Source organism: Furipterus horrens, unplaced genomic scaffold, assembly GCF_987537825.1.
Source record: "Furipterus horrens unplaced genomic scaffold, mFurHor1.1.pri manual_scaffold_17, whole genome shotgun sequence".
In the NCBI taxonomy this organism is placed as follows: Eukaryota; Metazoa; Chordata; class Mammalia; order Chiroptera; family Furipteridae; genus Furipterus; species Furipterus horrens.
Window position 1 is genome coordinate 27,657,867 of NW_028327187.1, and position 18,352 is coordinate 27,676,218.

General features: G+C 36.8%; 1 protein-coding gene across 3 annotated transcripts in view; it reads right to left on the reverse strand.

The window, feature by feature from the left end:
- The window catches only part of SLC25A14 (solute carrier family 25 member 14), a 28,818-nt gene extending 15,796 nt beyond the window's left edge, over nucleotides 1–13,022 (reverse strand). Inside the window, exons 1-6 of one of the 3 annotated variants that reach the window (XM_090263944.1) lie at nucleotides 12,966–13,022; nucleotides 12,189–12,342; nucleotides 6,316–6,409; nucleotides 4,867–5,014; nucleotides 2,505–2,599; nucleotides 1,067–1,152 (exon numbers count right to left, since the gene is read on the reverse strand). In XM_090263944.1, the coding sequence (XP_090120070.1) occupies nucleotides 1,067–1,152; nucleotides 2,505–2,599; nucleotides 4,867–5,014; nucleotides 6,316–6,409; nucleotides 12,189–12,320 (555 nt within the window). In that variant the 5' untranslated portion in view covers nucleotides 12,321–12,342; nucleotides 12,966–13,022. Of the gene's footprint in view, nucleotides 1–1,066; nucleotides 1,153–2,504; nucleotides 2,600–4,866; nucleotides 5,015–6,315; nucleotides 6,410–11,811; nucleotides 12,058–12,188; nucleotides 12,343–12,965 lie in introns of those variants that run through there. The other 2 variants (XM_090263945.1, XM_090263946.1) reach the window with 2 other exon arrangements.
- Between the last annotated feature and the right edge of the window lie 5,330 nt (nucleotides 13,023–18,352).

The window sequence follows — 18,352 nt, forward strand, 5'->3', positions numbered from 1 at the left end:
AGATAGAGTGCTTCCCAGACAAGGTAAAGCTAAAGGAGTTCATCACCACCAAGCCATTATTACACAAAATGTTAAAGGGACTTAGTTAAGAAAAAGATCAAAATTATGAACATTAAAATGACAACAAACTCACACTATCAACAAACTGAATCTACAAAACATAAGCAAAAACAAACAAACAAAACTAAACAAACAACCAGAACAGGAATAAAATCATAAATATGGAGATCATCGGTGGGTTATCAGCTGGAAGGAGGAAGAAGGAGAATGGGGGAAATGGTGCACAGAAATAGAAGCATAATTGATAGGAACAAAATAGACAGGAATAGTATAGGAAATGAAGAACCAAAGAACTTATATGCACAACCCATGGACATGAACTAAGGGGGGGTGTGTACTAAAGGGAAGAGGCTTACTGGGTGGACAGGGGCAAATGGGGAAAATCTGAGACAACTGTAACAGCATAATCAAATATACTTAAAAAAAAAAAAAAAAAAAAAAGAGGCTCCTCCAAAACCTTCATTTTAATTTATCCCTTTGTCTGGTACCCCAGGTTACACCAAGATCAATGTAACATACTAAGCTCTTAAAGGGGTGGGGGATATGCCCTTCTCTTGTAAAGTGGGGAAAGGACTATATGTATACAAGTTTACTCTCAGATCACTTTTAGAAAAGAATACAAATGGAAGTAGGGGATCTTGAAAATAATTTCCTTAAAACTGCATAGCTCTTGGAGAGAAGCTATAGAGGTTTGCATACTCTAGTTTGAAGACCAATGGATTAATGCATATCTTAACAAATTGATTACTATTTGTTGAGCATCTGCTACCTACTAAGTATGATAGGCAGTTTACATATATTATCTATAATCCTTAACCTTAAGTGATAAGTAGTGAATTAATTTTATTTTACAAAGGAGAAAACAGGCTTAAAGCAATTAAATGATTTACCCAAAGTTTTACGCTGTCAAGTGACAGAGTGGGGAATCTAAACCCAAATCTGACTCAAAACTCATGATCTCTTCACATCACACTGCATACATCCAATGCTACCAGACCTCTCTTACCTTTAGTACATCGGTGGGATTGGCTATAGTGGAAGATATCACTCCTGACACTACCCCACAGATCATATTAATTAGAAGAGTTTCATCTGTAAAAAGGAGCAAAGAAAGAAAGAAAGAAAGAAATGTCTACCCGTATTAGGTTCCAGTTTCTGAGAACAGAGTACTGAGCTATCAGAGGAAGGGAATCCTAGTCAGAGACATGACTGTAAAAATGAAGTACAAAGCTTATAAAAATAAATAAATATTTCTAGATCCCAAATCAGTACTGCAACATATAAAAATTGTAATACATAAATCATTATTTAAAAAAAAAACTATTTCTAAAGGACACTGAAACATGTCCTATTATGTTACTGCTAATACCACACACAAATTCAAATGTAGTACTTATCCCTCAATCATTCAAATATCTAAAGAAAATTACTTTTAAAGACTTTTTCTGGAGAATCATCAATACCCAGGACAGAATGTTAAAAGATAAAATCTTTGTCCAATAGAAAAATTTCTAAATATTCACTTTGACTGGCCTTAATAGCTACTAGCCTCTATTTATTTACAGAAGGTTTCTGTAGTCCAATGTGAAAAACTAGTCATTTGGAACAAAATCCCATCAGCTACCAAAATCAAAACAAGACAAAATTTAAAAAGTCCAGAGTATAATGCTCTAAAGTTAAAATTCAGTCTTTACCATGCCTCTTCACGATGACGAGCCCACAAATAGAAATTACATAAACCCAGGTGGAGAATCTGTGAAAGGTAATTACTTCAGAAAGCAAACCCTTCAGGATCCTCATAAAAGAAACTCCAGAAAAAGGTGATTTAATAAAGTGATACAAAGAACACTGCTAACCAAAAGGCTCTCCAGCTGTCCCCAACCATGTTAACAGTCCCAGGCCGGTGATAGAATAACCATTTAGTACAGCATCAGGCTGGCACTGTTGCAACAGCAAGTGGCCCTAGGTACATCAGAATCTAGAATATAATAGCCTAAAATTATTCCACCTAACAAAAGTTTGTCAAAATCAGCAGCTAGAGCCCTGACTGGTGTGGTTCAGGGGATGGGCATCGTCCCAAAAATCAAAAGGTCACCAATTTGATTCCAGGTCAGGGCACAAGTCAGGGCATATGCTTTATTGTTAAAGTCCTCTTGTTGATGAGGACAGCATTAATTTTCTGGACCAGTTTATTCCATGTTCCCTCTCTGATGGTCAGAAGCCATTTTTTTCTTTGATAGGAAAAGGGACAAACTGAAGAGCTTATTCTTCTAACACATTGTCACCTGCACAAGGATTAATCCCAAGTCAGTACAAGCTCACTTTATCCATGCAATGACTGTTACCTATTCTCAGGCATCCCATAATGAGCACTTTTCACTAAGCATGATTTCAATAATCTCTTTGAGTATTACCCCAAAAGAGAATATGGAGTCTATACTGACCTTCTAAACGTTCTACAAATAATCTCTTCAAGCTTTGGTAAATGCCAATTTTAATGGTACCATATGATGCCTGCCTTAGTAAAGCAGGAGCAATTCTGGAAAAAAAATTTAAAAAGAAAAAAAAGTCAATTATACTCAACATGCACTTGCAAATTACACATTTCTAGACAGCCTAACTCATTTTCATTACCTACCTCATTCCACCCAACAACATCAAAATACACACTTTTTCAAGAACCCATGAAACATTCACCAAAAGAGCATATCTGTGTCATAAAATAAACCTCAAGCAATTTTTAAAAATTGAAATCATAGAGAGCATGTTCTCTAACCATAATGTAATTAAACTAGAAATCAAGAAGGAAAATCCTTAAACATTTTGAAATTAACACACTTCTAAACAATCCATGGATCATAGCAAGTCTCAAAGGAAATTTTAAAAACACATAGAATTGAATGAAAATGAAAAATTCAACCTATGAAAATACGTGGGATGCAACCAGAGCAGTGCTGAGAAATTTATAACACAAAATGCTTACATTAGAAAAGAAGAAAAGTCTTAAATCAATAATCTAATTTCCTATCTCAAGAAACCAGAAAAAGAGCAAAGTAAACCCAAAGCAAGCAGAAGGTAGGAAATTTTAAAAAGCATAAATTAATAAATTAAAACAGGTAAATAGAGAAAAATATAATGAATCAAAAAGTCAGCTCTTTTTGGAAAAAAATTAATAAACTTGATCAACCTCTAGCAAAAGAGGACATAAGTCATCAATATCAGGAATGAAATAGGGAATAAACAGCACTACAAATTCTGCAGCCATTAAAATAATAAGGGAATACCATAAAATCTTAATGCTTTTAAATTGAACAACTTAGGTCTGATTCCTTAAAAACCACAAACTACCAAAACTCAATCAATATGAAACAGATAATCTGAATAGTCTCATAACCACTAAACATTTTCAATTCATAATTTAGAAGTTTCCAAAAGGAAATCTCCAGGCCCAGATAATTTCACTGGGGGAATTCTACCAAACATGTAAAGAACTAACACCAATCTTACACAATCTCTTCCAGAAAACAGAAAAGGGAATGCTTCCCAACTCATATTATGAGGCTAGTATGACCCTGGTATGAAAACCAGACCCAAACAGTATTTAAAAAGGGAAAATATAAGAGCCCTGGCTGCTGTGGCTCAGTGGATTGAGCGTCGGCCTGCAAGCCAAGTGTCGCTGGTTCGATTCCCAGTCAGGGCACATGACTAGGTTGCACGCCAGATCCCCAGCTGGGAGCGCAAGTGAGAGGCAACCACACAGTGATGTTTCTCTCCCTCTCTCCTTCCCCCTCTCTCTAAAAAATAAACAAACAAATAAATAATATTTTTTAAAAAAGGGAACATATAGGCCAATATCTCTCATGAGCTTAGATACAAAATTCCTCAACAAAATATTAGCAAAATGAATCCAGCAATGTAAAAAAAGTATACACCCATTACCCACCTCACAGATTTTTAAAAAATTAACCTTACTTCCTAACAGTTGCAGATACATCTTTCATTCTTTCAAAAAGGAAGTACCAGAGCCAAGGTTTCACCCTATTTAGACTTTGCTTATAAACTGGAGACATTCTCACTCATACATCCCTTGAAATTCTTCCAAATTACAGGACTATACTTTGGTAGTTATAAAAATAATCTTGTGATTATCCATGCTGATGAAGGAACATGGATGTATTACTTGATTTTTTCCCCAATAAAATTATCTTTGAAATTCAGCCTAACACAGATTAATAATAAAATTGATATCCATTCTCTGACTGTTAAACTGGTACCCCAGATGCAGGAGTAGCCTAGGAAACTGGCAGCAGATAAACAACAAACTGGACAATAAACCACAAACTTACAGCTAATCAAAAGTGGACCAAAAGAAGAAAAAAGAAGGGTCTCCCTCTCTCTCATTCTGCATTTTGTTTAAACTGCCAGAATAGTATTTCTTTAAAAAGGAAAATTTTAAAGTCAGTATTTAGCAACTCAAGAAAAATATCACAGAAAAATATACAGTTAACTGTTGTTGCCATTCATAGTGTCTATCAGTGACTCTTGGAAAAACAGGAGAAAGCCAATGCTGCAATGAGATTATCCATTTAAAAATGTGTCACTAATGGTTGCACATACTTATAAACGAACACAAAATCCAAAGCTCAAGGCTTTAAAATAAGGAAGTGAAATATAAAGTGGCACATCAATATTAAATTACAAGTTGAAATGGTGAATATGAATGGCACAAATTATCAGACAGCTGAAATACATGGCTTCTTTAAGAAGTATTTCTATTCATGATTTAAGGAAAGAATGTAGTCTTACCCTGAATACAAAGCCAATACGCCTTCTTCTTTATAGATTCGGAACAAGGCATGAAACATTCCTCGGTATTTTATCTCTTTGAAGCGGGCATCAATACTTTGGCCTTGAACTTGCAATCGTGTTTTGGTTAGGTCCACAGGAAATGTTCCTATGAAGGAACACACTCACTTATAAGTTTCTCCAAGGAGTCACAGTTAAATGTTGGCCAAATGTATGCCAATGACAATTTTTAAAACATAACACAAAGTCCTCTTTATAACACAAAGACAAACACTAGAATACCACTGTCAGAAGACAATGAGTTGTATGTGGTAATGCAAAATGTACTAGTGTATTTTATCTGGTCAGCAGGATTTGACTCACAGTACAATTGAAACTATGATATAATAAAGTACTTTAAGATGGTCTTTATATACTGTAAATGAAAAATAATTTAAATGTTGTTTTAATTTCATCTGTACCATACAATCTGGCATTTGTCTTTATCTCCTCCTTCTACCCACCTCAAGTCTCTCCATTTCTTCCTCTTGAAATCTCCCTAATTTTTTCACAAAGATAGGAAAGCATAGGATTGCTGCTCTAGATACTCTCATATACTATTACAAGGTTTTGTGTTTTTCCTTTTATCTGTTTACAAGAATAAAGCAGTTCTCCAGTATTATAAAAGATAATGGCAAAGTCCTATTTAGTCTATTCATCCTAGTTCCTTAGGTAATTCAGGACTAATATCAGCATAGTGCTTGGGGAGAAATTTTCTTCAACCAAACTTCTTTCTCTTACTATATTAACACATAGAAGTGGTCATTACATTGACAAAATATGTTTCAAGGAATATTTCAAGGTCTAAAACTAACAAGGTGATTGTATAACTTTGGTTACTGATGACCTTGATATCACAACACCAGAGAATATGCCAAGAAAGTCAACAAAGGTAAGTATATTGGAATCACTTAGTTTAAGAAGAGAAAATTTAGAAGAAAAAACACAATCTAAAAATATTTCAAAATTAAAATCAAATACAGAAAAATCTGTTTTGTTAGTCAATTTTCTCATAAAATGAACAGAGATTTGAAAAAAAGTTTGGATACTTACACTAAAAAAATTACAAACAACTTACCATAAAGGAAAGACCATCAGTACAGGAATAGAACAGAAACTTCTATCTTAATTAACTCCCTCTATCTTTTCATGTATATTACTTAAGCCTAGCAAATTAACAAATCATTGAACTATCAAAAATCTTCCTAAGTTTGACTTTTCTTAACTTTATTTTTCATACCATTAATGTACTTTCTCAGAAAATGTTACTTGATGGCTTTGAGATACTAGTTTTTAAGATAAATAGGGCCTCTCTTTTTCCTTTTTCTTTAGCGATCACCAAAAATAACTGTCACCATAAGCTGCCACCTATACCATAAAAAGCAGATTTGTCAGTTTTCACATTCTTACCAAACTCAGCAACAATAGAGGCAAGGCCGCCATACACAAAGGGTTTCCAATTCAGACCAGACATCTCATGGCTTCCACTGGCACTTTTCTGGGGCTAAAAACAAACACAAATCAGAACAAGGCACAAGAGTGAGGAGTATTTGTTAGTGTCTGATCACACTTATATCAACAAATTTGGCAAATAAAACAGACATACCAAGTGGAATGGCACAAAATGGGGGATCCTGTTTTATGTGATAGGTGATCATGAATGTGTTCTTTACTGCCATTCTGTAAGGGCTTACATGCAAATCACTCAAAGATCAACCTATGCCCTTCCTTCTTTCTAGTTTCTTTAATGTTATTTATCCCTGTCCCCACCCAAAGAAGAGGTTTCAGGTCATCCAGCACACTCAACTTAGACATTCAACTAGACAATTACTAGTGAAGGAATCTGGAGTTTAAATTATATAGGCTGAGGCATCTCATAAAAGCAGTTCATGGCATTCAGTCACATTGATTCAGGTGCAAAGCACAAGCTGACACCACTACTGTCTCATACACTTAGCCCTCTCATCTCTCCACTAAACTTTAGGGTTTTAGCTCATCTAGCTAGTTCTATCTACCCACAACTTCCCCCCACAAGGCCCAGGGTTAAGCACCTTTTCACCTTCCTTCTGGTTCCCAGAGGAATGGCAGCAATATATGGTCTCTTTCTTCTGTGTGACATTTAACATCCACACATCCAGTTAATATCCCTTGCCCTGGACTTTAAAAGCACATACATACAAGTACTTTTTCTTTGAAGTTCAGGTTTTTTAACAATGTAGGATACTCTTCATTTCCCTTTCCTCCTTTCTCATCCCACCCCCAAGTACACCCATCATTATCAGTCTTTTCAGTTTATTTTCCCTGACACTCTCAGCTATCTCCTTTAATTTTTTCCCCACAGATATGCCCTCTAGATCAGTGGTTTTCACATTTTAATGTGCATTAGAATCATCTAGAAGGTGGATTAAAACAGATCTTCGGGCCTCACCCTCAGGGTTTCTGATTGGTGATCTGGGTCTGGCCTAAGAATATGCAAGTTTCCAAATAATGCTGATGCTTCCACACATTAAGAAGTACTGCTCTAGGGAGCAATGGGGGAAAAAGTGGGACAACTGTAATAGAAAAACAATCAATCAATCAATCAACCAATAAAAGAAGATGTACTGCTCTAGGCATCACTTACTAAATCCTGGGCAAGGTGTAAGTAATCTCTTTGCTTAACTTGAACTCCCAGATTTCTTTTAAATATTCCTTTTTCAGAGCTTCACAGAATTTATTATCAAATTTCAAAAGCAACTTCAAGTAGTTTATGGTCAGGAATAAAAACTCTGAAGTCAGACTGCTTAAGTTCAAATCCTGACAACACCACTTACTAGTTCTGTGATCTTGGGCAAGTTACTTAACCCCTCTATCCCTGGGTTTTCTGAACTACAAAATGGGGATAATAATAAATACTATATTATAGATTTGTTGTGAAAATTAAATAATATAATATAAAACACCTAGAAAAGTACTTGGCACCTAGTTCAACAACTATTAGCTATTATCATTATTACATTTTGAAAAGTTACACACTCCAACATACATTTTCACAGATATTACTTGCTGGACACTTCCCCCACTGCCCAATCAGGGATTAGCACCATTGACTCACAGTCTCTTTTTGGGGGAGGCAAGGTTTTGCTTGGTTTCCACATAAGGAATTCTCTTTAACTAAGCACAGAACAATTTTCCAGAAAGGATAGCAAACTGCAGACAAATGTTTAGTTAGAGGTCATAAACATAATTATGGAAATTTCCTTTCAAGCATACAGTGATCTGCCAGTTCATCTTTCAGAGTCTGGAATAGATAGCTCTTTTAGAAGAAAGTTGAAAAGAATTCTAAAAAGCAAAGTAGAAATAGGTACTTCACATAGCTGCAGCTTAAAATGAGAGTCTTGAGTACTAAATGCTGGCTTACGAACATTTTCAACTATGCCCACGTTTTAAATTTACAATTGACAGCAAAACCTGACACACAGTGAGAGAGTAGGTGCCAAAGAGCCAGGACCATGGCATATCCCTTGAGTTTGTGGGGGAAAATGCCCTCCCCATTGACCAATTGATCAATTCCCTAAAACAGTCAAACTTTCAAATGGCTGCTATGCTTCTCTCCAAAGCTTTCTCTTTACAACTACATTAACTCTTCTCATTACAAGAAAAAGCAATTTATCAGAATTTTACTACCTGCTATCCAGGAATGCTCAGGGTTCAGAGAGCAATAATAAATCAGTTAAAAGAAGGGAGCAGAAAGACCAGCCACTGAATCTTAGGTCAGTTGCCTCGTTATTCCTTAATGAAGTTTTCACAATTCTGAGGTGAAATAAACAAAATAATGGTACCTGGTGCCTTTTTCAGCTAAATACTGGGTTGGCCAAAAAGTTTGTTTAGCTTTTTCTATACAGTGCCTCTAGTTGTCTTTAACTTCATTTGAAACAATTTTGTTAGATTGTATTGTGATAGCTGTCATATCAGCGTGCATTTAAAAATACTTATCAAAATTGAATTTTTGTGCAGCCATTTTAATACTGAAGATGGAAGAAGCTATGCAACATTTTCAGCATATTATGCTTTATTATTTCAAGAAAGGTGAAAACACAACTGAAACACACACAAAAAAAAAGATTTGTGCAGTGTATTAAGGTGCTGTGACTGATCAAACATGTCAAAAGTGGTTTGCAAAGTTTCTTGGTATTATTGACATTTTGGCCAAATAAGTCTTTGTTGTGGGGATATCTTATGCATTGGGAGATGTTTAGCAGCGCCCCTCGCCTCTACTCACTAGAAGCTAATAGCAGGAGATAGCCGACATACTCAAACTATCCAAATCAATAAAGTTATTGGTGAAAATGAAAAATGTGTCTTTTATTTTATGGAAAAAAGTAAATGGAGTTTTGGGCCAACCCAATATATTTAATTTAAAGGATTATTAGGAAACATACTTTTCCAACTCCCGAACATTTTTTAAAAAATCACCTTTCTTGTATAAAATGATAATAGTAGTTGGTAGTTGATTTTGCTTAGTGTCTTAACAAAATAAGACTGGCAACCCTAACTTGTGCCTCCTCCAAAAACTTTCACTTAAATTTTACTGGTCTGTGAAATCCAAAAGTCTGGCAACCACTGGCCAAATTAGACAGCTACTACTGCTACCTCCCCACTCCTATCTGATAGTAAAATCCCTTTCCCTCCAATGTTAAGAAAGAATCTTGCTATGAAAAAGGCCTGTATTATCTTTAATTAGGTCTTATTTTAGACATTCCTTCCTCATACTGAGCCAAAAGTCTGCCTTCCTGTAGTTTTCACCTGTTTTTTTGGAGGTAATATTGAATAAATTTACTTTCTCCTATGAAGTCCTTCCAATATTTAAAGACAGGTATCATGTTCCCCTACATCTTATCTCTTTCAGGCTATATAACCACATCATTTTCATCATAATTATACTTTAATTATTACAACTGAAAGCTGCAGTTGCTTTTGTGGGGGCCACATCCCACAGCTGAATCATTAAAATGTCAGCTAAAACCTCCAAATCTTTTACTTAAAGCTATTCACAAGGATACATGTTATGTCATACCTATTCTACAGTTGTGCAATGTTTTCTGAACCTCCATTTACCCCTCCTGTATCTTAATCTCAGGCATACAAATAATGACTAGGATATGGTTTACCTTCTAGTAGCTTATGTTATTTTGTCTCTTAACTAGGTATGACAGTTCTGAAGGCAGAAACCATATCTCACAGTACTTTTTATAACCCCTACAATAGCTTGCACAGAATTAGGTATACATCCACTAAACACATGGTTGGTTCCAGTGTGATGTCCTTTATATATGTATGCAGCGTATATGTAAAAGAGTACAGAGAAATTGTGAAAGTTGCTAGACCTGACCAAATACTACACATTCAGTACACACCACTTTGCTGATCTCAGAGATTCTTTACCTATCAATTCTGTTTCCTTGCTTCTGTTGCAGAGAATTACTTGTGTAAAATACCCCAAGAGTTTAACAATGATTTTGACTTGTGGCGACTATCCCCAGACAGGGGTAAAAGGAGAGAAGTCATATCTGAGCTCTGAGTTCAAATAAAGTATCTTAAATATATTTTATTGTATAAAGAAGCCAATGAAAAATGTCTTCAAAATGCAGACATGTATTCTTAAATCTGACTAAGAAAATTTTGATAGCCTAAAGAGTGAGAATGCCCTAAAATACAAGTTACCTAGCCCTACACTACTACAATGATCTGATCAGAAGAATCTCAGTGCCTTTCTTGCTTTCTCCTTTAAGAAAGAGTAGGCATTAGAGTCTCAGATTCAGGAGGTAATAATGGAGAGTCATGCAAATATTTATTAAAGGACCATTATATGCCCAAACCTGCACTGTACTATGGTCTAAACATCAAGTTTACAAAAATGTTGTAACACCATGACAATATCATTCAACCTATATTTTCTGGATAATCAAGGAGACTGAAGTGGGGATAAAAGTTCAATAAAATACCGTGCTTGTCTTTCAATAACTTATAATCTGGTAGAAGAAATCATAGTATCTCATTAGAGAAAAATTAAGTGCCACTATAAGATCAAGATAAGTATGGAAAAGGAGATAATCAGCATGAGATTAAATAATTTTGAAAGGTTCGTGGAGGTGGGAGAATTTAAAAAAGGGCCTTGGCACAGGGCAGGTAGAAATCTGGATAAGTGTAGGTGAGGGAGAAGGCAAGGGGATGAAAACAAGATGAACAGAGGCACAAATGTTGGGAAAGCACAGCACATAGAGACAGGTAACAGTATGGTGCATTCAGAGAAGGAAGAGTGCAACCTACCTGGAACAAAAAAATTCCCTTATCTCATTGAAACAATAACAGTCAAGAAGTGTTAAAAACATATCATGTTGAAAGGCTTGAAACCAAAGTGTGTGTGATGGGGTATGAGGTATACTGTAAGATTTTGAACAGGGAACTGATTTGAGGAAATCCACATTTTAGTTTGCCTTTTAGTTTGCCTATCAGTGCTTCAGCAAGCAGTGATTACAAATGTGTGAGGAAGGGAAACTAGCTTAGGAAGTAAAGCAGACAAGGTGTTTGTTGGCAGTGAGGTTAGAGATAAACTCCAAAAATGGAGAAACAAAGGAGCTTGATGATGTAGGGAATAAAAGCGAGGGAGGAGTTCATGGCTTTAAGCATCTCTAGTCTGAAAAAAAAAAACGAGGAAACACTGACAGAAAACTACAAATATCCCTGCTGTAACCCTGTCTGAGAAACTAATTCGTGTTAATAAAGGCTGTCATCACAATCATCTGAACTGCATTTTAATAGATGCCTCCAATGCCTTGACCTCAGGGACTGGAAGGGGGTAGAAACTGACAGGGAACATCTTTCAACAGCACCCCTCACACTAATACAATGGAGGTATTTTCTTACTCCGCTTACAATCACGGCCGCCGTTGTAAACTTCACCCTTAGAAAAATTAGGATTATTCCAGGGAAGATACCCATTCACCCTCTGGGTAGCCGGATCTTTCCAGTTCCTCTCAGCTGTCAGAGCGAGTTCGTGAAGAGAAAAGAAGCGCCTGAAGAAGGCGGCCTGCCAGGGGGATCGAGGAAGCAGGGTTCAATCGAAGTAAAACCAACGATTCCAGAAGAGTGAAAGACAGGGAAGAGACTCAGCTGAGGGGAGAGAGAGACCAAAGGACCGTTAAGCCCCTCCCAGGCCAGGAACCAGGCCAGCCCGGCCCTGCGCGGCCTGGTGAGGCCCAGCCCCGCTCCCCAGCCTGGAAGTCCAGGAGCTCCGTCCTCACCTGCTCGGGCTCCTCAGACGACTGCGAAGCTGAAGCTCCCACAGCCGGAAACGCCACCGCAACACCAACCCGGAAGCATTGAAACCACCGGAAGTAACCAAGCTGTTGCCCCGGCAACGGTGAGGCAGGCATTCCAACTCCTCCTCCTCCAATCCTTAAAGAAGGCGCGAAATAAGACACAAGAACAACAGGGGTCCTAATGGGGAAATCAGGTGGGCTGCCCAAAGGGGCACCCAGACTTCGGAAGGTGTAGGAAGAGGAAGATAAGGTGTGGGAATTTGACAGCTTCTATAGTTAACAGGCTTGTCAGTGAGAGCAGAGATACCTCCTCATCGCGTTACTACCCACCTAGCTTGAATTAAGTCCAGGAAAGAAGGGGCGGAGTAAAAGCCGGGGGCCGCGAGGGGTGGGGCAAGTGGAGAGGCGAGGCCAGCGGAGTGAAAGGGAAGGGCACAGTCCCACAGAATACGAAAAAAGGAGGGAAAGTGAAGGAGCGGGGCAAAGGCCTTAAAACAATAGTGGAAAAATGAGGGAAAGGAGATGAGTGGTATTTCGTAAAGTTCCTAAGCTCGGAAAGAAAGGTCAAATAAACAAATAAACCTCAGCACCCACTAGGTTCCAGGTGTTAGGGACTGAAGAATTAGACTCAGACCTGGTATTCAAAGCACACAGCTGAGAAAGAGCAAGTTGGAAACAGAAGACAGGACCACAAAAAAATTAAAGAATCTGGACAGAGTAGAAATGAAAACGGGGAGTTTGAGTTAATCCGTAACTTACAATCAGCCAGAAAACAATGAGAGGGCCTGCTGAACGGCTTCTGGCTCTAGACCCCCGGGGATGGAAGGAATAGGTGCAAAGCACCCTGGGTGATTCCGTTTACCCAATAGGCTTCATTCGACTTTCAAGCCTCTCCTGTGAAGATTCTATAATCACGTGGGATTACACAATAATAGGTTTTATGTATTGAGTACAATGTAACAGTTTAGCCAGTCTAAGGCATGTGCCTAAAAGATTATTTGTTGAATGAATACATGTTCAGAATACCTTTGTTCCCCCTATTTAAAAAGTTCTTAAGGCAGCACACATGTTAGCCGACATTAAGAAATGCTTACTAAGGATGATGACAAGAATTTCGTGTGCACACAACTACTCTATCAAACAGATACTATTATTTTCCCTTTTTGATAGATGAGAAAACTGATATAGCAAGAAGTTGAGAAAGTAACTTGGTAAGTGGCAGAGCTGGGATTCAAATTCCAGTCTGAATTCAGAGCCCAGGCTCTTAACCATTGTGCTATTCTATTCTCAATTTCAATACCCTTGTTACCTTCAGAAACTTACGTTAAAAAATAGAGATAATATAAGAAACATGTACATGCATTCCAAAATGTGAATCCCCTTCAATTTACATCTCAGCAAAGCACTCCCTTCCAGCCAGCAAAAAAAGGTTGTAGCTTACAGTCCTCATTCAAAAGGACTATACTCTCTCCAGTGACATGAATTATATGACCAATTGTATATTCACATCCAGGTCTCTGAACCTGTTAGAATTACTTGTATAGCCCTCTCTGTGAGCAAATCACTAACTGCTTTTCTTCAAAATTGCACTTTTGCCTCTTCAGCCACTACCACCACCAGCTAATTCCACTGACCACCTAAATAAACTTTGTCAAAAGGAGCTTTGTTTTCAAATTACTTATTTTAAAAGTTCTAGAATAGATGAATTTTAAAATAGCATTTGTAAAAACATCATTATAAACACATAGACTTTTATTTAACACATTTGCAGTTTGACTGCTTAGTTTTTTCTCAACATTTTTCTAAACTACATTAAAAATCTAATCCTCATTATCCAGTTTGTCATTTTCCTTTTTAATCACCTTCTACTTGTTGTCTTTACCACGCAGACTAGTATTTGATGATATTCTGTCTTGTGTTATGCTTGAATTCTGATCTCTCCAAGAGATAAGCTATTCAAAAGGATAGAATCCTGGAATCTTCAAGTTAGAAAAATATTTAGAAGTCCCTTCTATAATATTTATTATAGACAATCGTCCAGTCTCTGCTAGAATACTTCCAGTGTTAGTATATATCACAAGTCAGCTCATTTCACTATTGGGTAACTCTGTTAGAAAGTTCTCACTTATGATGAGCCAAAAAGTGCCTTCCTCTTCCTACTCTCCCAAGAGAAGCACCTGGTCTTATAATATGAAAAGAGTATTGCGTCAAGGTAGCCCTGCTCTGAGAAATTGCCCAGAGACTGCTGTGGGAACAGATAACCGGTTTATTGACGGAACAAAGGAAGGGGGAAGATAAGGGGAAAGGCAATTCCATGGACTGACTCAACGGCCCATAGGAGCAAGGGAAACGGCGGCGAAGGGGGTGGGGATAGCTCCCGGTCCTCCTCGTGGGCCCGTAGGAATCGCCACTGACACTTATGCGGGCCCCTTTTTTATACACCTTTCGGTAAGGGGGAATTTGCTTACTGACATATTCAGTAGGTCATTTACATGTCATTGCTTTCCCCCTCCCACACCAGCTTAGTTAACATATCAGGCTAAGTCTATTAGCATTTCCTCTGGGAAAGTTTCAGTCTATCAACATATTTTTTGGGAAATGCTAAGTCCAGGGCCAAGTTGATTACCAAAGTCCAGGTGTACATGATCTGACATATTGTATTTTGAGCCAGAAGATCTTTTTTATTAATTGAGGTGAATTTAACATCACTAATACAATATTACATGTTAATTATATCTCAATAAAACTGGAGGGGGGACAAAAATAATATAAAATTAAGGACACTTTTATTTTCATTAAAAGACACTAGTAAGAGAATAAAAAGACAAGATCCAGACAGGAAGAAGAGATTTGTTAATCCATGTATTCTACAAAAATCACATATCCAGTATAAATAAAGAACTTCTAAACTGAGCAATAAAAGACAGACAATTCAATTTTTAAATGGGAAAAATACTTGAAAGGTACTGCATAAAAGAGTATATCTAAATTATCAATAAGCATATGAAAAAGTGTATAGCATTATTAATCATCTAGAAAATTCAACTTAAAACCACAATATACACCTACCAGCAAGGCCAAAGTTAAAAGGACTGACAGCACAAGGGGTTTGGTAGAAAGCATCTCGAATTCTCATACCCTGCTAGTAGGAAGATGTATTAATTTTCTATTTCTGTGTAAAAAAACATTGCCACAAAGTTATCAGCTTAAAATACCACACATTTACTGCCTTCCAGTTTCTGCTTGTCAGGAGTCCAGACATGACTTAATTAGACCCTGGGCTCTGGATCTCAGAAGGCTGCAATCAAGGATCGGCCAGATTATATTTTTATCTTGAAACTTGACTGGGGAAGAATTCACTCCCAAGCTCACTCGGGTTGTTGCAGAATTCACTTCCTTATAGCTGTAGCATCAAGGGCTTCAGTTTCTTGCTGACCGTTAGCCAGAGGCCACTCTCAGCATCTCAACTGTCTGTCCCCAGTTTCTTGTGACATGGCCCTCTTCATAGACAGTCCACAATATAGCCACTTGTTGCTTCCAGGCCAACAGGAGAGAGAGAGCCTCAGATGTGGTTTTATCAGCATAGAATATGTGGGACTATCATTTTCTGTGATAGAGACTATACCTATTTTTTAAATTACAAATACCTTCTTTTTCTGATTATAAAAAAGTGTATAGTCATTATAAAATATTTAAACTATACACAAATGTGGAAATAAGTAAAAATTATCCCAAATCCAAATATTCAAAGAGTACTACTCTTAACAGTGTTGAGGGCCTCCTTCTAGTCCTCTCTCGATGCATACACACATACTTATACCATCATTCTTGTGATGTGCATGTTGTAGTCACATGCTCCTGGAAGGTGGCCTCATGTGCTGAAGTCAGTGTCCTCAGTACCTCTATCTTACAGTCCCCCTGAATTTCCAGGTTTTAAAAGTTATTTATCTTTATGGGAGGAAAAGGAAAACACAAAAAAACATACATGAGAAGATAAAAATACAAAAGAGGTAAAAAATGTAAACATCATTGCCATTAGCCAGTATCACCATTAATATTTCTATGTGTGTCCTTCCAGTCTGTCTCGTATATAATTATATATGTTGACTAAATCTTGTCTTACCTCCTGCCTCCTTGCAAACCACCTCCCTTCCCTCACTCCCCATGATGATCTTGAAGAGCCAAGCTCTCCCTCCATTTATCCTTCCTAGTAGCTTCATGTTCTTCCCAGGGTACCAAAACAAGAAAATCCTCTTCTAACCCTGTGTCACCCTCTAAATACTGCCCAATTACCATCCATTCATAAATGTTTAGAAAAATTTGTAAACAATATTTTACTTAACCCAATAGACCCAAAATAATATTAACTCAGAATGAAACCAACATAAAAAGTATTTATGACATGCTTTACATTTTTTTTGTTCTAAGTTTTTTGTGTTTTTTACACTCACAGCCCATCTCAATTCAGATGCGACACATTTCAAGTGCTCCATAGCCACATATTTCGAGTTGGCCACCATGCTGGACAACAAAGATATAACTTATTGTGCCATCTGATGGTTTATCACATTCTTCTCTAGCATACTCCCCACCCCCAAGTATCACCTAGTTCCCTGCTACTCAATGTGGTCTGTTGGTAGCATCAGAATCACCTGGGGCTTTTTAAAAATGCAGTCTCAGGCCCCACACAGAATCTATTTAAATTGAAATCTGCATTTTAGCACTATCCCCAGGTGACTCATTTACATATGTAATTTAAGAAGCCTGTTGCCTCCTATTAAACACTTCCAGTAGCAGGAAACTCATTATCCTCTTTCCAAGGAAGCCCAGTCCATCTTTAAATGGCTCTAATTATAAGAAAAAACATTTGTCCTTCCTTTATTGAGGCTTCCCTATAATTCCCTATAATATTGTGCTAATTATTTCACATGAATTGTCTCATTTAAGTCAAGCAGTCTATAAGATAAATGCTAATTTTTACTCCTTTTGTTGCTGTTGTTTATTGTGGTAAAATACACATAACATAAAAATTTACCATTTTAAGTGTACAATTCAGTGGCATCAAGTACATTCATAGTGTTGTACGTTCATCACCACTATTTCCAGAAGTTTTCACCATCCCAAACAGAAACCCATTAAACAATCACTTCCCCTTCTCCTCTCTCTCCAGCCCTGATAACCACTATTCTTTGTTTCAATAAATTTGAATATTCTAGATGCCTCATATAAGTGAAATCATACAATATTTGTATTTTTGTGTCTGGTTTATTTCACTTAGCATGTTTTCAAAGTTCATCCACATTGTAGCCTGGATCATAATTTCCTTCCTTTTTAAAATAATTATTCCATTGTATGTATATACCATTTTTGTTTATCCACTTGGATTGTTTACACCTTTTGGCTATGGTGAATAATGCTGCTATGAACATTTGTGTGCAAGACTCTGAGCCATTGCTTTTAATTCTTTTGGCTATACACCTAGGAGTGGAGTTGTTACATCATATAGTAACACTATATTTAACTTTTTAAGGAACCACCAAACTGTTTTCCACAGCAGGTGAACCATTTTATCATAGCCTTTTAAAAAATATGTCAGCTATTTTTCTAATCAGAAAAATTTAAAACCATTCTCTTTTAAGAAAACTGGAATATAGACACAAAGAAAACTTAAAAAAAAAAAAAAAAAACAACCTGTAATCCCATTATCCAATGAAACTTTTCACATGTTTTGTTTGTTTGTTTGGTTGTTTTTTATTGAATTTATTGGGGTGACATTGGTTAATAAAATTATATAGGTTTCAAGTGTACGATTCTATAATACATCATCTGTATATTGTATTGTGTGTTTACCACCCAAAATCAAGTCTCCATCCATCACTATTTATCCCCCTTTTACACTATTCTACCTCCCTCCACCCTTAACCCATGTTTTCTGTATAAAACACTCATAGGTTTAGGTGAACACATGTGATAGGATATGTACTGAAAACTTAATAACTCAAAGGGACCAAAATGATCCTTTGTTTTATTTTATTTTTGTGTGTATGTTCCAATTTAAAACTTTAAAAAAAATTTTTATTAAATTTATTGGGATGACATTGGTTAATAGGATCATATAGGTTTCAGGTGTACATTTCTGTGATACT